Source organism: Lepidochelys kempii, chromosome 1 (genome assembly GCF_965140265.1).
Source record: "Lepidochelys kempii isolate rLepKem1 chromosome 1, rLepKem1.hap2, whole genome shotgun sequence".
Classification (NCBI taxonomy): Eukaryota; Metazoa; Chordata; order Testudines; family Cheloniidae; genus Lepidochelys; species Lepidochelys kempii.
The window spans coordinates 223,796,713-223,820,061 of record NC_133256.1 but is presented as its reverse complement, the minus strand read 5'-3'; the positions used below and the strand labels follow the sequence as shown (position 1 = coordinate 223,820,061).

The 23,349-nt window shown below is 41.3% G+C and overlaps 1 protein-coding gene across 8 annotated transcripts in view; it reads right to left on the bottom strand.

Annotated features, from left to right (window-relative positions):
- Positions 1–23,349, bottom strand: part of LRP6 (LDL receptor related protein 6) — a 299,386-nt gene that overhangs the window by 102,836 nt on the left and 173,201 nt on the right. For 6 of the 8 annotated variants that reach the window (XM_073315566.1, XM_073315572.1, XM_073315600.1 and 3 more), the window contains exons 17-22: positions 23,198–23,323; positions 20,804–21,040; positions 17,699–17,809; positions 15,611–15,841; positions 14,095–14,231; positions 12,781–12,878 (exon numbers count right to left, since the gene is read on the bottom strand). In XM_073315566.1, the coding sequence (XP_073171667.1) occupies positions 12,781–12,878; positions 14,095–14,231; positions 15,611–15,841; positions 17,699–17,809; positions 20,804–21,040; positions 23,198–23,323 (940 nt within the window). Of the gene's footprint in view, positions 1–1,805; positions 7,944–12,780; positions 12,879–14,094; positions 14,232–15,610; positions 15,842–17,698; positions 17,810–20,803; positions 21,041–23,197; positions 23,324–23,349 lie in introns of those variants that run through there. The other 2 variants (XM_073315549.1, XM_073315606.1) reach the window with 1 other exon arrangement.

Below are 23,349 nucleotides of genomic sequence, written 5' to 3'. Positions count from 1 at the left end.
CAGCATTCCAGCACTCGCACTCAGCTATGCACAATGCAAGAATCATAATTGTGCTATGGAAACGGGTCCATTTCAGGCTTCCCATGGGTCTTATCAGAGAGGCAGGAATATTTTTGGAAGTTATTTTTTACATCAGCCATCCCCAGTGCACTTCGATTTCACCAGTCCTGCTATACTTTTGGAGGCTATAACTGGTGCAATGAAGAGCCCTGGTAGGGCTGCAGCAGATCCACAACTTCAACTAGTTTGTTGGCCCGCAATTGTCTTGCCTGCTTATTGTTTGCCTCAAGAAGGGGCAGAGGGTGGCTTTAAAAAAAAAAAAAAAGGCAACTCAGAAATGGCCCAGAGGAAATGCAGACCAGTTATTCTGGGATCTGCAGCCTGTCATGCCTCCCTGTAAGAAATTACTTTTGGGAAGGCAGCTACATTTGTGCATCAAAGCACAGCACAACTATTGTGTACATTAGCATAAATGAGGGCTCACTAACCCCAACAGTATGTGAACATTATAAAGTGTCTTCTATCACCCTGCAGTACCACTGACTCAGCACAAGGGGCTGTCATTCTCCAGGGCACAGTCTCTTCTCAGGCTGTAGTAGTGATTTACTAACCACTAAAGAGAGAGAAGCACAATACTCATCTGGCCCCACAGAGTGAAGGCATGGGTTCACAACAGAGCACAGAAGTTTGTTATGTAACTCCCCCAAACAAATAACTTTGCACTGTCTTATCCAAGAATCTAACAACATTTTATAAACACTCATTTTCACAGTATTCCTGTAAGACTGGTAAATATTGCCCCCATTTTACACATGAGGAAACTGAGGCACAATGGAGTAAGTGACTTCCTCAAGATCACCTAATATGGAAGAACTGGGAATAGAACTCTGGAGTCCAGCTATAGCTAATTCCACACTAGTCACACTAGGCCACTTGTTGGACTCATTGGGGATTGGGAAGGGGATTCCTAAGACGGGTTTTAAAAGCTCACTACATGACGACTGTCCCCACCCTTAGCAATCCTTTCCAAACCCACTTCTTTGGCATGGTAGCAGGGGTTCTTTGTTTTGTTTTAAAAGTAACAGTAAAGTATTAAATCTGCCTATGTCCCTGATCCTACAAACACTTAATGTCAAGACTGGATATCTTTCAGAAAAGATATGCACTAGCTCAGCTGGAAGTTATAGGCTTGATCCAGGAATCACTGAGTGAAATTCTATGGCATGTGTTGGGCAGGAGTCCTGATTACATGATCATAACCACCTCATCTTGCCTTAAAATCTATGAACTCTAAGCACAAGCAGTCCCCTGGAAGAGAGAGGAAGGATGGTCCAGTGATTAGGATGCTAGCCTAGGACTTGGGAGCTCTGGGTTAATTCATTGCTTAACCACACACTTCTTGTGTGAACTTGGGCAAGTCACATAGCCTCTCTGTCTCAGTTCCCCATCTGGGATAATAGCACTGCCCTACCTCACAGGGGTACTGTGAAGATATATACATTAAACATCGTGAGGTGATCCGATATTATGGTGAGATGGGGTGAGGGGGAGAACAGGTAAGTACCTGAGAGAGATGGAGATTGACTGCAATGGAAGTCAACAGGACGACTTGATGTCAATGCAATTCTTTTTGGGTTTTAAATTAATCATATGCATTAGCATTTGCAAAATCTGGGCCTGTATAATTAGAGAGTTAAATTACATTCTGACATTTACTGGAAGCCAAACCTACCTCAGCTGTTACATTCCTTCCTCTTCTCCCACACAGTGCAACAAAACTGAAGTTACTCTATTTTTTTCCACTCAGTTTTATTATAAAAATCAACATTTCATTTGTTACAACTCAGTTTATAGTAATAATTGAAAAGGGATTTTTGTACAAGGTTTATATACAGCTTAAAAGTAAAGCACTTTATTTTACAAAAAAAAGTTAGTGAATGAGTGGATAGGACTGACCAAATGTTGGCCATTATAATATAAATACATCCTTGCAAAGCACCATCGTACCAAAGTTGATGAACAAGAGACACCAGCTGGCTTTAAGACAATGACAAACAGTGATTAAAGCTTACAAAAAAGGATAAAAACAAATAAAAATAAAAAGATTTAAAATCTGAAAGCAGCACCAGATCCTTCACTTGCAAACAAGGCTTGTTCAGCTTAAGCCTGGTGGTATCCTCTTTACAAAAGACGCTTCTTTTTTCCCTTCTTGACTCTTAACTGTTTGGCTTAAGGCTACGGCTGCCTTAATGAGTCTTTCCCAGCTTTTCTTCATTTAAAAGATGGGGAAGTATGCAGGATAGCTCTTCAACAATCCCACCACGCCAGGGTACTTTACTAAGATAACTTCCGGATGGAATCTAGTTGCCAATTGTGCCCTGCATAACTTTGGAGCTGGATTTCCCAGCTCCAATTAATTTTGCTTTAGCATCATTCAGAATCCATCAAGGTTTTCTTCCCTTATTTAAAAAATTACTAAAGAAATTTGCCCAACATTCTACAATTTCCAATAGCATTTGAACCATTAATGCTTAAAAAAAAGTTGCAATATTGTGTGCCTGCCTTGTACTTACTAGCTACAAGAACTATTCCTAATTCATTTTATTTATGCATACTCCACGTGGCAAATAAATTGAGGCTTACATTTCAAGTGAAATTCCCCCAAAAGCAAGAAAATTCCAGGGTTAGAAAACCTGCTTTGCGCAATAATTTAAAAATTACTTTTGCATTCAATAATCAGTAACATATTTACTGATTCTTTCTGGTAGAAGCAAGAGGTAATCCGCTATTTTTGCATGGTGTGTGCAGAAAACAGAGATTCTGCCCGTAACTATGTCATGTGACCTTCACACTAGGGACAAATGTGACAAGGAAAGTAACTGATTACTTTTCAGAATGAAATTTTTGAACTGCACCAATTGATCCAGGAATTTCTATTTTAGCATTTCCCTCTAGAATAGGAAAACTTAAAATTCAGTCAGGTAATGTCTATCAAGCTGATAAGACTGGAAATACTCAAGATAGTTGCCTTAAAAATAAAATTTAGATAGATTGGACACATTCAAAGAAAGGGGGGGGCATAAAGCAGAACTCAGTTTGGGTGTGTAATTCATGCAATGGACCATTGATAGAAAGCATTCATCATAAAGGTAGGGGTAATGTACAACTTAGAGACCAGAAACCCAACTATCACCAAAACCCAACAATGCAGGAAATGAGATATTCTTCATGCGCCAGCAACGGAGTGTAATATCTGCTGGCACCAAGCACCTTAAAGGTACACTTTCATTTATCAGTAAGTGAGGCCTGACAGACTGATTTCCGTGTAGCTGTCAAATACACAGAAAATTCTTACTAATTTGCATTAATTATCAAACTAATGATAATATATCACATAATGGAATTTTTCCTTTTTATTATCAAGTATGACAGAGCATTAGTTTCTTGTAGATGTAGTAGTAAATGTTCTGTAGTATGTTCTGTAGATGCAATAAAGTCTAGGTAATATGAGACAACACTACAAGCTGCCATTAGCTCTTTGCAGAGAGGCAGGGTGAGCCTTCTGGATTATTAATTATTATTGGTGGGAGTGCAGGAGGAGAAAGTTATTGGCTCTGTTGATCAGGCATCTTCACATTAGCAAAGCTCTGTGTGTGTACATACAAACAGAGTTATATTTGGGATTTAGAACTCAGGAAATTGTAAATTACAGATCCCACAGCATATCCTTTGGTATAAATTGGTTCAACTGCAACTTCTATATTACCAAGTTTCATTTAATGCCTTAATATGTATATAGGTAGGCAGCTTGGCTGAATTTTGGATTCATGGAAACTAGAATTTTAAGATTTTAAAATGCTATCAGTAGGAAATAGAATTAAAATGTCCCATCAAAGTAGTTCTTTGCATATAAATCTCCTAGCTTTTAAAAATGAGAAAAAAAAACATGCATGTTCCTTTTAGCATGCAACAGGATATGGCAGGTATACATTTGGAGAACCGCAATTCAAACATGCAAAGCTACAGATAAGTGTAGTGACCAGAATGTACACCTAGGGAAAACTATACCCATGTTTACTGGAATGGGCTATGTGGTTTTTAAAAAGCTATACCTTTCCCTGCCCCCTCCAATTCAACAAGATGAATTTATTTCCATGTGCAGATATTCAGCTACAGACATTCTGATGCACAGGCAGGATAAATTACACATGGTGCACTTGAGGAAAATGCCCCACTGTATATGGCTCTGATTCAGGAAGGCACTTAAGAGAGCCTAAATTTAAGCATGCATGTCAATGGGACTACTTAAGTGCATGCTTAATTTTCAGTATTGAAGCACCTTGCTGACTTGAAGCCAAATGTTCAGTGGACTTAAAACTTCATTTCTCAGACAATTTCAAAGTAGCAAAGCGCTTGCTCCCTTATGTGGGACAGAGACAGCATAAGCCATGTCTGGTTGATGGGAAAGGAAGAGAGAGAGATTGTTCAGTCTCTCTGTCAAATCAGTCCTTGGCTTATCCACCAGGAATGTTCCAACAAGGATGTTAGTTGTGGTGACGTTTTTGTAATATGGACATCTACTTAATGGGAACTTCCTTAATCTTAAATCAATTTAAGATTTCCACTTTAGATTCATGTAAAATATCTATGATTGCAAATGTAGGTCTCAACTTTTCCAGCAAAATTCTTTGGTAAATCGGAACAGGAAAAGAGCTCATCTCCCCAATTGGTCTTCATCATCTGACAGTTTCCCCCCCATCATTAAAATAAAAGAAGCAGCGGCATATTTAAGTACATGCTGCACACAGTGAGAGCCACAGTTCAAATATACTTGGTCAAATTCTGCATTGACTTAAGTTCTCCCTCCCCCGCCCCGCTATTGACTTCAATGGAGTTGTATCTGGGTGCGAGTACAAAATCTGGGCATTACTGTCCAAAGCTAGAGAGCTAATTCTTCTTAAACAAATCCCTCCAGTTGTCAAGTTTAACAAGCATGTTATCTGTAGAAAGTCCTTGTAAAAAGTCAGTCTCAAAGAGACAGTCTGACGCTCCCCGTAAGAGGATACCACAGCTTAAGTTGAACCACCTCAGAGTTTTTCAGACAAACAAATTGGCACACTGAAGCATTCTGCAAGTAGAGACCATTGACATCGCAGTACAAGCACTTGGACTGAGACATAACAATGCAATATTCTTCTGAGTTCATTAGTGCAAGTTTCCACATGTGAACCCCACACGGAATGCTGCACATTTAAAAATGTAAACAATGTAGAAGTCTCAATGCTGATCAGCACCCCAGCCTCTGCTCACCCTCTCCCGCTCTTCATATAAATGGATTGGATTTCCCTTTATAGCTCACAATATCTTCAATATCCATCCTACTGGAGACCACAAGCAAGTTTCTTCACCAACAGGAAGAGCCAAAAATTTCTTAGGTACCTAGAAGACAGCTCAAGGTATCAGCTGGGTTAATGTTTATGCAAAAGTTAGTGCACCTGACCCAATGGTCAATTCCAATTGTCTGAGGATCATTCAGAATTTTTTTTAAATACTTTGCTTGAAAGCTTCCTTGGGTATCTTCAATTATTAGAAAGGTAAAGCAAGAATGCCAAACTTCATGGTTTCCCTTAAAGCTGAAACCGAAAGAGGCTCCAACAGTCGAGCTGAAATGCAGCACGGGCAAGAATCACTCAAAAACTTCATGAAAAGTATGGGATTTAAAACTAGAATGTTTTTAGCCTGCATCTCTTAGTAGAAACTGACTTTAACAGAGCAGTCAACCCATCTGGGCCTTATGAAGAGTTACTACACCAATGCTGAGCCCCAGTACCTCAATGCAGGAGTCCCTCAGTATCCTTTGTGAGGAGAGGTAAGATTTAGGGTCTGAACTTTGGAGGTGCTCCTGAAACTCCATTAAAAGCCAATGGGAATAGCAGATTGGTAACACATCCCAAGATCAGATCCATTGTGAGCTCCACTTGTTCAGGCTGTTGAACTCAAACACTGCACTGGAGTCAGGAAGAGTGAAGAAGATCATATGTTGCCCTTCAGTTCATGCAAACTGTTTTTAAAATGAATGCATACTATCCCTTTCTAATTGCCAAAGAAGCTAAGGAGATACAAAAATACAGGATGCTAATATAAAGTGATTTGGTTCAGAATATCTTAAAATCTGACATTCACAGTGGTTAATACTAAAGTATTAAACGCATGCCACGCAAAAGAGGAGGTATGTAGAAATCATATGGAGAAGACCGGCTTACCTAACATGAACACAGCATGAATAGTTAATACAGTAGGGGAAACATTTCTAATGATCAAAATTCCATTTCTTATAGATTGTGTCCCATCCTCCCATCGACAATGTTTAAATGCTTCCTTACTAGGAAATAATATAAATATATATATAAATGATTTGTATACTGTGATATTAACTATACACTGAAAGTATTGCAAGGAAACAGGATTCATTTACAGTAAAACTAGTAATTATGGTTAAATTTATAGTTTATAAATATGTTGTCTATATTATATGTGGTATAAAAATACTTGACATTTTGTGGGCACTAAATCAAAACAATTTTTAAGGGACTAAAACGATTCAGGTATATCCATATTACCCTTGTCGATTACATGAGAATTGGGCTGACCTGGTACAAAATGGAACCCTACGGTATCAGCTGAATAAAGAAACCCAAAGCATAACTTGGCACTGCAACACAAGGCTAATAAAAAACAGAGGATGAATTTTCATTGGCCCAATTCTAGAAGTACTTTAAACAAGGAAATTTGATTTAACAAAATGGCTCGGGGGGGGGGGGGGGGGGGAGGAGAGAGAAGCAGAGGATACAGGGGTGGAAAATGCAAAACAAATTAAAGACATTTTTAAAAGTGTACCCAACAAAATTACTGAACTTCCAGCAATGGAGAAAGTTTTAAAATGGGGGGAGTGATGCAAATGTAGGCAAAAAAAATTCAGATGCATTTTAATTTTTAAAATGTGTGTGACAATATATTCTAATATTTCATTATATTTGCACACACATATATAATAAAATATTATAACACATACAGTCACTGCTACGATTGCTGTATTCCTGTAGAAAACATAAAGCCCTTTGTGTAAGGTTAATATCTGTCCTGACTGTTTCTTCAAGTTTAACTTTCATTGCTGGCCCTCCATAGTTAATGTAGAGGTTATTTGGCTACTTCCAAGTATCTATGGTATGCTGCTCTGAGACGGACTTCTTTTTTAAACTTTTTTGGTATTGACGAACCCCACACTTTGCCTCACTGGACAGTGACGCGTCCTGGTCCTTCCATTTTCTCATGTGCTCGGTCACTTCACTGGATTAAGGCATGTTTTTTTTGTTCCATTTGCAAAAATAAAAATTTTGTACAAATTTCTATTCTTTTATACAAAAATTTCTTCTTATGGCACAAGCAGCAGATGCTGTTTAAGAAAATATATAAATATCCTTTTTTCTTCTATACAAATATCTCCAGTATTCCCCACCCCATTTCATAACTTTTAACTGTACACTGTCGTGCCTCCTCCCTCTCCAATAGCTCCCTCCCCCCTCCCTGGTATGGACAATTTGTATTTACACTTTTGTAGTGGAGGAAGTTAAGGAAGGGGGCGGAGGGGCCCTCATGAGGAGTCCGTGCAGGGGGATGGAGGCGGCGGGTAGAGGTGATGGGAATAGCTCCGTTCTGTGTACGGGGAGGGCGGACAGCTTTCATAGTTCTCCTCTGCCGAGAGGTACTGGCTCCTTGGCGTCGGTGGAGGGGGCACGGGCTCGGAATCATAGTTCAAATCACTGGTGTAGCCCTTAGTCACTGCTGTTGTGACCCGCCGGCTGGGGGCGTAGTCGCTGTCACAAACGTCTGTGCTGCATGGCGTGGTTGGAGGTGCAAAATGCCGGTAGCTGTATGGCCTGTAGCTATGTAAGGACATTCATAGCAAAGATGTCAGCACTTAGAGAAACTATAAGCCAAAGATTCAGATAACAGAACACAGGGCAGCTGTACCGCCTCAAAGGGAATACTTATTAGCAGAGCTGTGATTTTTCAAAGTACTGCCAGCGCCAAACCGAGGCCCCAAAACCCCAGCCCCACCTGTCTGGGCACAACCACCCCAACATTTTTCAGAATTTTCGCGAATGGAAAAGCTGGAAATTAATTCATCTCACGTCAAAAGAAACGTTTTGTTCCACTTTTGGGCATCTACTTTTCTTGTTTAAATAAAAGCAAAGGAAATGGAAAGCTACATTAACAAGGGGACTTAACGTGCCATTCACAAAACCAAGGAGGAGGGGCCTAGTGATGGAGGTACAGCTGGTGGTGCCCCAGCTTATACCCAATAGCCTAGTGGTTGGGGCAGTCACCTGGGATGTGGAAGAGCCAGGTTCCAGTCCCTGCTCCCCAGGTCTCCCCTCCACCTCTGCCTTGTTTTTGAGAGTGGTGTCCAAGTCCCCTAGAGAATCTAGCCAAAAAAATTGAAACGTTGCTTTTCAGAAATGTCAAAACAAACAGTTTTGACGTCTTAATTTTTTTCTTCAACTGAAACCACTTGCCAAGATCAGCATCAATTCATTAAATGTTTCAGTTGACCTGAGTCTGCATTTCTCAGCAAAAAATGTCAAGTTTTTGCTCAGTCAAAATATGTTGCCCAGCTCCACTAATTAGCCATCAGCTTGGTCTAGACATCACAAAGCCTCAACCCTGGTCAAACAGCTACAAAAGGGGTGGGATTTGGGGGGTTTTAGAGGTTGGGGGAAACCAGAGTGTGTGGAGTAGATGTTCTATTTCCAGTATCCTCTGTTGATTAATTCAGCACTGGATCAGAGTCCACAGACAGAGAAGCTAGCTCATGCGACTGTTTTACTGCAGCCGGGAGACTCATCTCCCTGAGCAGCTAATGTAGCTGCAGTTCCCATGTGCTGCTATCTGAAAGAAGTTCTGAAGTGGGTGCAAGAAAAAAATCAAGTTGCACATATAGAGGAGAGCGACTTCCATTGCCCAAGACACTGAGGCTGTAGCAGCCACTATTGTCAGCACCTCTGCCCCAAAATCAAGATGGCCAATTTCTCTAGGTCAGTGGTTCTCAACCTTTCCAGATGACTGTACCCCTTTCAGGAGTCTGATTGGTCTTGCGTACTCCCAAGTTTCACCTCACTTAAAAACAGACATAAAAATGCAAGTGTGACAGCACAATACTACTGAAAAATTGCTTCATTTCTCATTTTGTCTGTATGAAATTTTAGTTCGTACTGATTTCGCTACTGCATTTTATGTAGCCTACTGTAAACTAGGCAAATGTCTAGAGGAGTTGATGTACCCCCTGGAAGATCTCTGTGTACTCCCAGTAGTACATACCCCGGGTTGAAAACCACTGCTCGAGGTAATTGTCAGAATGTGAGGAAAGACAAGATGATCAGAAGCAGCAATAGGATATATTTTTGACTGGGAGAGAAAGTTCTAGAAACATCAAACCCAGCACCACATGCTCAGTATCATTAATGAGATTCAAATGTCACATCAGCTAACAGTAATCAGAATTATCGAAGCTGGTGCCAAGCTTTGATGTTGGTTTGCTTTCTAAGCTGCCAGTCCCTTTTATAGAGTTTTCATAAGGCCAGAAGGGACCACTATGAACATCAAGTCTGACCTTCTGCAGAACACTGGCCATGTATTCTCCTTTAACAGAAGATATGATTTTTGAGCCCCAATAATTTCTTTATCCACAAGCCCATTACAGAGAACTTATTTTTGACAGAGATACACAACTCCCTCTGGTAGTCAACCAGTGCTGCTTGTGTGTCTGGGGTGGGGTGGGGTGGGGTAGGGTAGGGTAGGGTAGCGGGGCATGGACTATAGACTTGGAAAGGTGCTCCTTTTCTTTCATTTGTGGTAAAAACCCAAATAAATTAAAACATAAAATTATTACAGCAAAGAGACCAAACATCCATCTTCGGGGGAAGGGGAGGGTGTGCATTAACATTACATTAAATAAAAACTATGGGCAAAAGCTTACAAGTCTATAAACAACAACAGTGAAATAGGCCATAGTTTAAAAAGGGAGAAAAAAGGAAATATGTAAAAGTTTAACAGTGAAACCCCCCTTTAGCCTCCCCCCCGACCCAAAACAACAAAAAACAAAATAGGAAGAGGGTTAAAAAAGGATTTAAAAATTTAAATATAAATACATATTAAAAAAAAAAAATCAGAAACACCTCATTGTGGAATCAGAAATAATTATGTTGTGCACAAGCTAGGCTATGTATCCACGGTATCTATGCAACATTAGTCTCTCTTCTTCCTTTCCTAGGATTTGCTTGTCATCTCTCTCAAGATGGCAAGGCCCAAATGATATATTGTGTGCCAAACAAATTATTCATGCAGGAAACTTAAAATAGCATAAGACATACTCTTCTAGAGTGAATGGCTCTCTCACTATCTTTCTGGTGTAAATGATTTTCAGTAATAAAAGTAATGGGACACCAAGCTTATGCAAAACTTAAATAAGTTTTGGACAAAAACTGAGTGATGTCCCTCAATGATACACATTTGAGAGAAACGCTGCTAACATACTTGTTGCATTTTGTCTTAAATTTTTGGCCCCAATCCTTCAGACACTTATGCACGTGCTTCAGTGGGACTACCTTTTCAGGGCCAACATACCAGGTAGATCGGACCTGGGGTAAAGATCTGCCAACTGAATGCTGAAGGCCTCTCACAGTCCAAGTACGACTTCCTGGAGAAAATGGTGAAGATGACCAACATCGATGTTCTCACCCATGTTGCAAATGAAAAAAAGACCCATTGCTACAAAATCCATGGCTATAAACTCATAGCCAGCAATTACCACCCAAAATGGGGGCTGGCAATTTACATCAAGCAGGAGATCAACAAATATGTGGTTCTACCTCCTACATTGCACAAACTACCACCATCTCTGTGCGCATCGGCAAGCTAACCATCATCAATGTATATAAACCACCTGGTACACCATGGCCTCAACCAGCTCTGCAGAAGGTGCAGGACCTTGCTTATTTGTGGGCAGCTTTAAGTCACTACACACAATGAGGCTATGCTGCAAACAATCTTCCAGGCGAAGAACTGACACACTGGACTACAGCAAATGATATACGCCTCCTTTTTGATGCAAACCAGGTGGTCACTTTCCACTCTGCAAGATGGGGCAGAGGATATTGCCCTGACCTGACGTTCATCTCTAAAGAGGATACAGGGCACACCAACACCTATATGCCATGGATCATCCTCAATGACTTCCTGAACACTCAGGACAGACCCATAATGGAATTCAAATCCCAGTTCTCTACCCAAAACTAGCTCCAGGCTGGAACTTTAAAAAAGCAGACTAGGCCACTTTCACTATGATTGTGGAAAACACCATCTCCTGCATTCCCCCTTTTGACCATTTTACTGCACTCCTAATCTCTGCCATGAAGAACAACATTCTCTGGGGACACAGGTATACTCCCAGCTGGACTGCAAAGAGCCACAAGCTCCTCCACAAATATGATGAGCGTAAAGACCTAAAAACTGGAAATGCCCTCCTGGTGTCACGGGATGCAGCAAGGCAGAAATGGTGGCTTGAATGCGTAGAAGGTCTAAACTTCACACGCTGGAGCAGACATGCCTGGAACATTTGGGGGCTGCAAATCCAGCGCATGCCATTAGGTCACAGGTGAAAGCCAATGCCATCGCTGCTAAATGTTTGTGGACTTCAAAACAGCCAGCGAACAGACAGTAGTGCAGACAAGTCGAGCATCAGCTTCAGCTGGTGATGTTCACAGGTGCTGCACTGTCCCAATGGTCTGGGCCATTCAGAAGTAAGGAGATCGATACCGCCAATGCAGCCATGAAACTGGGAAAAGCAGCAGGAAAAGATCGTATCTATCCTGAGATTTTATATAACGTGGATCCACTGGCATGGAAATGGATGATGCAGCTTTTCACCAACATCCTGGTGACTGGTGAAATCCCCCAAGTGTGGAGAGAAGCCAAGGTCATTTTCTAAAGCCTCTGCTGTGACCTTCTGTATTAGCAAACATGGAACTTCCAGCTATCAGTTCAGATAGGGCCACGGCACGAGAACTTAGATGCACCAAAGATTACCCAGAACTTCCCATCTAGCAGGTTATGGATAACATATCCTAACATCAACTGAAATCGCGAAAACCACTGTGGACCACACATGACCACCTCATGTCTCTGGATCTAGCCAGGGAATGGCAAAGTATCTGGACCTTATCTACCGTTCCAAACAAACACATTCATACTGACCCAACAAGCCGCCCTCTTAGTTTTGACCTGCCATGCAAACTTTGGACCACATTTAACTGCCTCCGAACCACCCATGGGAGACGTGGCTACTAGATTAACAAAGACTCCCCGTCACGCGACTGTGCCGAGAACATCCAAACTATCGATTGCATCATAGCGCAGCCCCCCAAATATGGATTCAAAGGTAAACTGGATGATATCCATAATATCATGGGGGAGGGGAGGTTGAAATGGCTTATGGATCTATCACTGCATCCATAGCATGTTGCTCTGCAGATGGCATGTGCGAGACAGAGAGAGTGGGACTATGCATGTGATTAAAATTAAGCATCTGTATAACTGTTTGCAGGATCAGGGCCTTAGATTGTAAACTCTTTAGGGCAAAGACTGTCTTTTGTTCTATGTTTGTACAGCACTTAGTACAATGAGGCTTTGATTCCAATTGAGGCTACTGTATTAAAAAATTACCTGTAGGATCTATGAGTGGAAGGACTGTTTGAAGAATAACCAAATTCCATGGTGTAATGTGAGCGTTCAGTAGCTGGTGATGGCGGAGGGTTCAAAATCTAAAAAAAAATAAAAAATAAAGAGGCATCTTTTTAAACAGCCACAAAAAACTTAAAGAGGAAGAAAAAATTAAATACAGCCATGATGCTATTCCTACCCAATATTAAAGAAAACACTAGTATGTAGTTCATGCATTTCCTTCTTGTTAAGGCAAAGCTCAGTACTGCACCTAGACAAAGCCATGGCCCCTTCCCAGCGTAAATTCCTCTCTATAATCTCAACATCCTGCGAACCTCGCTTGTATCCATTTCCATCTAGGCTATCACTAAGCTTGCCTCCTAAGCAGCTGACTACTGTTGCTATTTTGAAGCACTTAATGCTGAAAAGTAAACCCAAAGCAGGCAATTCAAGACTAGATTGCCATCAGATATACCGCTATCCTAGGCAAACTGACGGATGACTGCCACAACCAGTTCGCTGTTTCCAGTATTGTTATTTTGCTGCCCCTTGTTCTTTATATGGCTGAATGGATTCTGACTCTTAGAGGAAAGAGGATATTTCAACTGTAGTGAAATAAATATCCTAGGGGGAGTACGTTATGAGGCCTCCGACATCATGGTCAGCAGTTCAAATTCAGCCCACATTTGATCATTCAATTTATCATCACCTGATGGGCTGTTTTGTGCGTTATATATGAAGTAGTTGGTAGTATCAGTTGCTACTGGAGGACAAGATTACTTAGGATCTAGACTGTAAAGTCTTTTGGGCATGAACCGTCTTTCTGTTCTGTGTTCTAACACAATGGGGTCCTGGTCCATGACTGCAGCTCCTAGCGCTACGTTAACAGCATGAAAGCCACCATTGCAACTGGTTCTCCTGCAAGGACTGTGGATAGTAGACTCCCCTTTAGTGAGGATCCCTCCATTCCAAGTTGGAGGTGCTGCAGTGGGGTCAAAGGGGAGAAGTTTTTTTCTGCCTGTGCTGTATCTGTTCTATAGTTTAGGGCTTTTACAGTCTCTAGGTCAATCAGTCCAACACCTTTCACCAGCACTAAATCTACTAACTCTTTTCGTTTAGCAAGACATTCCTTTGCAGCTTTGGAATAGGGCATGCTGTACACACACATTTCCTTCCAGTTCACCCACTCCATATTCAACCAACCAACCAGATTTGTTAGACTAGAAATCCAAAACAAAACCCCTGCCAAACAGCTAACCCCAGACATGCGCGCTGCTACTGGACTGAAGGATACCCATGCATGGAAGTGCGACTTACTGGAGGGAAGTAAGTGCCCTTGGTGCTTGAAGAACTACTGGAGGATGCCCCCGTGACATGGGCTCTGTCGTAGGGAGGGCCGCTACTTCCGGCCATAATGCTGAGGGAGCTGATCACAGATTTACCACGAGACATTCCTAAAGAAGATGACAGACAGTATGTACATCAGTATTAAAATCTTTAAAGCAAAACTGAAGAAGGGATGGGGTTAAAGCTAAAATCTCTCTACAGGATACAGGCACTATAAACACATGACTCAAAAATAAATAAAAAATAAAGCTGTCTGCATTAAACAATCCTAGTCTCCTTGAAGGAAAAGCAAAATGAAGTTACTCAGGGAATAAACATGTTGGCTTAACATTCTAGCCACTGAACTCAGGAACCTGGCATGGGGCTGCATGAAAGCTTGTGCAAAGAGAAACTGATTCCTTTCACTTGAATGGCTTTGAAAGGCTTAAGAGAGAAGGCACTTCAGCACTCTCTCTATACTCAAGAATAAAACATTAAACTGATTTTGCCCATCTCATGCGTGCGAGAGGAAAGAGGTTTTGTTCATTCTTTTCCACATAGTGAGTTTTTGCAACAAAGTGAAAGGAGACTAGGAGGGAGGCCTAACAAAAGGGGAAGATGCATGTGAATGCATTCCGGACTACAGCGAAAATTCTGCTCAAAGCTCCCTCTTATGAAAAGCAGCTCATTACAGGAAGGCAAAAGGGGCTGATGCATTGATATAACGCCATAACAGGTTTGCAAAAAGCATTTACAGGCACCTCTTTTGCTCCAGTTGGATCAAAATAAAGCAGCAAGAGTATGGATTTTATTAAAAAGACTTGGCACTGACTAATGACAGCTCATTATTTATAAAGAAACAGATACAGGAGTCATGCACATTAATTAAGACTAAATGCACTTTTGTGACCAGCCTTAGTTTCATATCTCATCGGATAGATAAGGTTACAACATATGGCTGCTGTTTGCATAATGCTGTTTAAAAGGGTTTACAGAAATGAGGCCATAATTACTCCTGGTCATTAAAGATCCCATAGAACTCTCCTTAAGCACACAATACAGGATATTTGTCCCCGAGACAGGGCAATTCCCAATCAACATGAGTGACTATATTCCATCTAAATTCTTGTTGATTTAATTCTATTTCCTGAGCCTACACTGCTGTGTAGAATTGTTGGTGCCATTACACTGGCCCCAGAAGAGGATGAATTTCAGTAGTAAAAGAAGTGATCCCCAGGTATGGGTATATACAATTACTGGTAGTTCTGCTTCTTGTGGATGACACTGTTAGAAATCAAAACAACTGAGTAATACAATTTAGAGGGTTAAATCCTGTCTTCCGAGGGGCAGGTGCCCAGAATTATGTACATGGTACAAACACCTACTTTGCTGGTGAGCACGCGCAGGAGCGTGCATTATAACTATATAGTGCCATTAAGAGGCAGGATAAGGAAACCTAAATTTTTTAAAATGTAGTTTTAAAATGCTTAGACATCTTGTTACTTACCTGGGAGAGACCCTGACAGAGAGCTTGGGTGAGGCACATAACCAAGTGGTACGGAGGCTGGTCCGTGCACCACATAGTCATTAGTCATTGTTTCCCCATCCCCCTTCATGCGTGGGCACAGCACCCTCTGGCAGATAAAGTACATTGCTCCAACCACAAAAACAGTGAGGATCACTCCAATGATCGAGCCTATGGTATTGTTGGCTTGTGGTGCTGGCTCCTCTGTTGTGTCTAAACGAGGAGAGAGAAATCAGATTCTGTAACTTACTTTGTTAGGTCCAACCACTTCAGACATGCTAAGTTTAGCATTCATGCCACTCTCCCCAAAACAAAAACTGGAAGTCTATGCTACTGAGCTTCCAAGCCACTTACAACAGCCTTCTAATTAAACATGCAGCGTGAACAAATGCCCACTAGGCACTAGGATGACATTTTTACCTGCAATTAAAGACAGCTACTTTTCACATTTGACCTAAGTAGCATATGAACCTAGGGCAAAAGCCAGTGTTCTAATTAATACCATTAACTCCCACTCCTCTGCTTCATGGCCCAGCATTCACTGATGCTGAATAGGAGAACCATGGAAGCAATGATCAACTGTGTCTTGTGGCATTTCCAAAGACACCTAACCTGCCCCATGTGCACTTCCCATTGATGGTAACAGCTACACCTGATCATCTGTCCTAGAAGTATCATCTCTGCAAGGCAGTGCCACCCTGAATTGTTATTACAAGCCCATCAGCAGTCAGACAGGGATGCCATTCCTGAAGGTACTGGACCGTAAGCAGTGATATTTCTCAGAACAATGGACAACAACCTGACTATGCCTTGAGACTCTGTGAAGACAAGCAGGTATCAAAGCATTTACCTATTCTATTCAGTGTCTTATATCACACCCATCTCCATGGTATCTAAGTGGCTACTCTTCAATCCATATATCCTTGTTCCCTGAAGTCTGCACCAACCCTTTAGCCAATCTCTTTGGCTCCCATATTTTTTCATCTCTGTAGATTCATTAGATAAGACCCTGTCCACATTGGAAGCAGAACAGAACTAGCTACAAACTTATCTCAGTGAATACATTGACCTAACTTCCCTCCTCCCTCGTTACAAAGAATAGAGAAGATAGGAAATGGGCTCAGGTCAGTGTAACATGCTGTATGTGCACGTTTGTGATAGTGGCGTCTGGCCCACAGGGAGGATAAGGCACCCTACTATTACTGCCAACAAAGGGAGATCTCATTTATCTCTGAAGTAGATTTAGGAGCTAAAGAATTAGGGGTCATTCTGGACATACATTTGGGGACATTCACACACACATTTGTGTGTTTTTATTCATTAATTGTGTCTGTTATGTGCAGTACATCAATTGGTTACAATAGGTGAGGAGATTTCCCATTTAATATTTCTAATAATGTAACAATGATGCCAGTGAACTTTAAGGCTGAAATCTATTCTGTTTGGCGTGTAGTTTTTTTTCTAGGGCCCTGGAGGATTTCAAGGCAGGCACGCCCAAAGGATATTATATTCCATAAACCATAATCTGCAACTATAAACCAAGAAGAGAATTACATAGGCTTTAGGCACAAAGGAAACTTTTTAGCATATTTCTATGTGCAGAGACAGGAGCACTCCTAAGGTTCTTAAAGTACCTCTTGTGAATTCTATGGCTGAGAGAACCATGAAGCAGAGCAGAATGGTTACAACAGCCTCAGGACATTTTGAAGAGATTCTTATACCACAGAAGAATGCTTCCATCCATGCACACAAACATATTATTAAGCAAGAGTTCCAAATTTTTTAAATTTTTTTTAAAATATAAGGGGCAGAATTTAACTGTTTTGAATCTGAGACACATCATCAGAATAATATATTTTTAACTCCAAAAAGAGCTGCATGTCAATTAGCTCTTCCCATGATCCCCAGGCATCAATTATTGGGCAGCAGGTGAGGCAGGAACACCCACCTTAAAATTAATGTATGTGGCTTTAATATTGGGTTGTGAGAGCGAATCCTAACTCACTGAGGAGGTAAACAATCATCTTCACTTGCTGCAACCATGTCTCTGATCCCAGATTATACACTTACAGCATCCTTGCTCATCGGAGCTGTCACTGCAGTCCAAGTTGTGATCACATTTCTTGTTTTTCCCAATGCACTGGCCACTGGCGCAGCGGAATTGATCGGTTAAACAAAGCACTGGAGGGGGGGTAAAATGTCCAGAAATGTTCAATGTCACATACTCAAGAAAACAAAGACAGGTGATCAGGTTCAGTAGGAGGGTAATACAGTGATAACCTGAGAATGTTGTTTCCTATTTGCAGGGTAATAAATTATAGTATCCTGGGCTGAATGAACTCAGAGGCAGAAGGCAACAGTGTTTATAGGAAATAAACCCAGGATAAAATTAACAGGAAGCACACAAGTTATAATTACTATTAACGTTATCCATTAAATATTTGAATTTTGAATGAGAGAAAAGAATTAAGTTATAAAAACTTGTCAAGCTGCTAAAAGATAAAGTTATTTCTTTTCAAAGAGGTTACAAATTCCTTCCAACACTCATCAGACCCTTCCTCTTCCTCCCTCTTTCCCCAGCCCTGCCTTTCCCTCCCTCTAGGTCAGCAAATTGCTAGACCATTGGACAAAATATTTTTGTTGACATTTACATTTTAAACCTGAAGTGGAAGACAGAGGAGGGGGCTGGAACTCTCCCAAGTCAGAGTGTAAACATGCATATGTGACCATTAGTCTGGGGAGAAGGGCCCTCCAGTGAGGGAAAGGAGTTAAAAGGGTTTAATTTACAAACAGGTTTGCTGCGCTTGATATCATCATATTCTTTGCTTTTGTTATATTTTGCTCTGTTTCATGTAAGTTTGGGAGCTTTTTCTTTAGCTGAGATGAGCGAGAAGTTGAACCAGAGGTTTTGTGGCTAGCAATCAGCTTGAAAATTCAGGGTGTAGGAACCAGTTTAAGGTACAGCATTATGGCAGACTAACACAGTAGAAAGATATGTATAGTCATTGTGTGGTTCTGGAGAAAACTAAACTGAACAATAATTATCCAAATACCTGCACTCTAGGTAATAATTGCTGTCAACTGATCAAAGTACAACGTTTCATATACTGTATGGTTGTAAAATCACTGTGCAGTGATTATGTAAATATCAATAAGTGTGCAAGGAATTGTAAGACTAGGGTGTGACAGAGTGACAATATCTTGTCATATCCCAAACAAACCTGACAGAATTAAGATAAACTTAATTCAATAAAGTTAAACCTTATTGAATTAGAGTTAGTATCTTTGGGGTACATTGTATTAAAAATGCAGTGATGTATGTGCTATTGTAGAACTGAATGTATCTTTTCTAGTAGGGAGGGGGGAATGCTAGTGAAAGCTGTTGGAGAGATATGCATATACTAGTTCATACTAGACTCTCCAGAGACCAACAGACAAAGAGAAGACTTTTGGTTAAAAAACTGAGTTTAGGCTGACTAAGGGGTCTTCTTCCTGATCCAGCAAATGGATAGGAACACTGGTTCACAGAGGGGCCCCAATCCTCATTGGAGGATTGGAAGGCCTTGGCCTACCGAGGCCTCATAAACCTGTTTGGTTGTTCTGAAATGAAGCTCTGATGAACTTGTAACCACAAGGTAACCCCTAGGGTGGGGTGATGCCTGGTAAGCTTATTAGAAGGTTTGCAGGCTCTTTTATTATTTTTAATATGATTTCTCTGTAACACTTTTTACCTTAAGAATAAAGCAGGCTTGCTTAGAAACAGCTGTGTGATCACTTAAATCTGTAGCAATCACTCTGCTATCTATCTCTGAAGAGGAAGCAAGCAGATTGTCCTTGCTGGAAATGACATTATCCTTGCTGGAAATGATATTGTGAAGGTAGGGAACTGTGCAGCCTGGAAACATGCCAGGCAGAATGGAGTAAGACGTGGGTCTCTGCCCAGGAAGGCAACATCTAGGGAGCTGGAAGCTAGGAGTTGGATGCCCTTGTTGAACCACTGAGGGGAAATACAGGTACAGCTTCCCTGAATATTGACATATCGGAAATACTATTCTTATTTTCATTAGTAAATGGCGAGCTTTCTTTCTCACACTAATCAGACAGGACAACGCCGTATCAGTATGATGTTTTTTAAACCACCTGAAACTTTGCAGCCAGAAGTTTCTCATCCTAGAGACAAGTTATCAACAGAATCAGAATCTAATGATGTGAAAGACTGGATGGCGTGGCAGGACTGGAAGTGGATAGGGAGACTTTCATTCCAAACCAGTCAGCTTGTTGAAATCTGGCCGAGATCATTAGTTTCCTAAATCATTCCCAACTGAAGACTGGCTTGGGGCCTGCATTCTCAGCCCTCGTCCTAGCAACTGACTTTAAAGCAGTCCCTTCAGATTCAGAAGTTTTTAAGGCCTCAGAAGAGGAAACTGATTGAATGGATGTGCGAAAATGGCTATCCCCTCACGCTCAGAAGCAGCCCCTCCAGGCCGAGGCTGAGACATACTGTCAGGGCAGTCAGATGGAGAAGGACAACTTGCGTGTGTTACACTTGTTTTACTGACACAGGACTTCAGACTCCAAACTTCCAACCAACATGAAAATTCATTTAATTTACAAAAAAACCTCAAACTACAAAAATCGGAGGCTGTTCACATTTGGCACACTAGTATCACTTCTTTGCATGCTGCCTTTTGTTGGAGTTTGCAGGTGGAAGACATCTCCAAAACTCTCTCATCCATCTGCATTCTCACCCATCCATACTCACACCCACTTTAAATTCCATTGTATTCAGATATTATATAATAAATTAATAGTAATCTCATTTTCCCACAGTTTCCATTAGTCAATAAGAAGCATTCAAACAGCTCTCTCAGCATACAATTAAACACAAAACTAAGTCCAATGCTTTGAGATTTTTAGAGCTTGAAATAAAATATCATCTCATTCTTAAATGGCATCAGTAGACCTCAAAGTGCTTTACAAAGGAGGTCAGTTTCATTATCCCCATTTTACAATTGGGCAAATTGAGACACAGACACTTGCCAAAGCTCACACAGCAAACAAGTGACGGAGCTGGGAATCACATCAAGATCCGCTGGCTCCTAATCTAGTGCTCTATCAACCAGGGACCAGATTTTAAAGGTATTTAGGTGCTTAACTCCCAAGCATCCACTATACCTTCACAGTTCTTTTCATCTGAGTTGTCCTGGCAATTTGCCTCTCCATTGCACCGGAAAACGCTGTCTATGCATTGTCCGCTTTCACACTGGAACTGGGAGTCTGAACAGACAGGGCAGTTCTTTTCATCACTATGGTCTTCGCATTCAGTGAATCCATCACAGCGCCAGGCCACTGGGATGCAGTCAATCTCCCCCGTGAAACAGGTGAATTGCTGAGGGGAGCATGTTGGGGGTTCTTTTAAAAAAAGGAAACAAAAACAAACCCAAAGGAACACATCAATAATCCATGTCTACAAGCAGCACATCTTAAAGGAGAGAGGTGGGAGAACCCAACTCTTCGACAAACATACCCCATGCAAGGTATTTTTTTCCCCCTCAGTGATTGGTGCAGCTCTGAGCTTCATATGCCAGAGTGCAGGCTCATGTAACTGGAATACAAACTGGCACAAAGAGAGGACGAAGAAACATATGCACGCAAAATTCAAAGGACAATTCTCCACCAGCACAGTATACCCTTCCCTTGTACTTCATTAAGTCTTCAAAGGTTTTCACTTGAAGTCAACACACAGAGAGTGTTTCTCTTCCTCTTTTCCCCCTTTCCCGCAATCCCACTGTGTGCACAAAAAATGGCTCGCTTTCTTTTTAATGTTCAACAATAATTGTATAGAAAACATTAAAAGGATATAATGTGCTGCAGATGGATGTGCTGTGACTCAATGTCTAGTTATGTGCCCTCTATAACTGTGTTCAGCCAAACTTGTTTTAGAAAGACAAAAAAATTGCTCCGTCAAGTCAACTCCTGCTATCTCCACACAGCTGTTAGCAGTTATTTAACATTTACTACAGTAACTGTTAATCTTATGTAGTAAGCGTTCATTTTTTTTTTTTTTAAACGAAGAGGCCCTTTTTTGGCCTAACATTAAATTTGCACTCAGAAAATATCTGGATTATGTTAGTTCTTTTTTCCACTGTGTGACCACATGTCGCCTTGCTGGCTACAGAATTGCTCAACAAATCCACTCAAAATGTCAACAGAAAGAGAATGAAGCTCCTGAGCTCTCCTCTACTTCCCTCCTTGAACCAGCAGGGCCTGGCCAGAGGGGCAGCATCTTCCATTGCTCTAGAATGACTCTCCCTCTCCACCTCCAGCTGCAGTTTGGAGTGGTGTGCATGGGATGACTTTGAAGATGGAAATGAAGAGGAAGAAGGAAGGATAGATGGTACACAAAACAGAAGACCCCAGAATCAGAATGATCGACAACAATTTGGGGAAACAATTTGCTATTTTAAAAATTCAGTGCAAGGATTGTTGATCCTCCACCTCTTGTTTTCAGAGTGAGAGAGAGTGAGTGTGTGTGTGTGTGTGTGAGAGAGAATTTAGCAGAGGCAAGAAGTTGACAAATCAGCACCCTAGAGACTAAAGTCCTCTGTTTAGCCAAGGATCAGGTACAATGAAGGCAAAAGAGGTTCCGGTTCCCCTCACAGTACTCTGCCTAAATTCTCATCTAGAAGAGCCACCTCCAAGCCCCATGGGTTAGTCAGTCCTTGGCCTCTGCTGAGAATACCCCCAAGGGTGCTAATTACCCACCTCTAGGGTGGTGCCAAGGAGTAGACTGAAAAACTCATTTGTACTTCCTGTTTATATTTATTGCAGAATTATGAGCCCCTAAACTGAACCTGCCTGAGGTAGTTACGACAATTTTTTCTATCAAGTGTTAATCAGGGCTTTGAGTCTTACTGTACCCACAATGATTTTTATTTTTCCAAGCCACTAAGGCAAGGTTCACAAAAACAGTGCTCTGTGCTCCCTCTTTAGCAGCAGCTAACTTAAAAATACCTCTCGCCAAGAGCTATGTGTTTAGCACTGGTGGTCCTGGGGAAGCCACACAAAAGTGTTGTAGTGTGCTTTAAAGTAGCAGGTTAAACAAAACCAGCTCAATTAATTTCAGCTGTTTTCAAAGTCACCTGTGTGTCAAATAGAAAATGTCACACTAACGAAGGTAGGGAGGGGGAAACAGCTCAGCTTTCTCAGATGGTATTACAAACCACTGAATTTAAAAAAAACAACCTGAAATAACTCAGTGTCCTTTTAGTTACTAAGGACAATGGAAATCTGTATCTTGAAAAGCCTTCTTGCCTCAGAGTTAATTAACACCACTCACTGGGACAGGTTAGTTGTGGAGCTATTGAAGAGACCAAAATGGTATCCAGATACTCGGTGTGGAAAAGCATTGTTCAAGACATCTTATGCAGGAAAGCTCATCCCCTCATGGCACTTACCTTTCCCCCTCCAGAACTTCTCCCAGATTGAGGATTGTGGCTAACATGAAGGCCGTCCTAACCATATGTTAGGGGTTCAACTAAGGAAATGCAGACAACTGGAAGGACTTACCTCCACAGGATAGTTCATCCTGAAGCAGAACAAGGTGCACTGGACAAGAACACCGGGTTGTACCGTCACCCTTCACAATACAAATGTGCGAACACCCGCCATTATCTTGAGAACAAGGATGCTGTCCTGCAATTTATAAACAAGATCTTTAT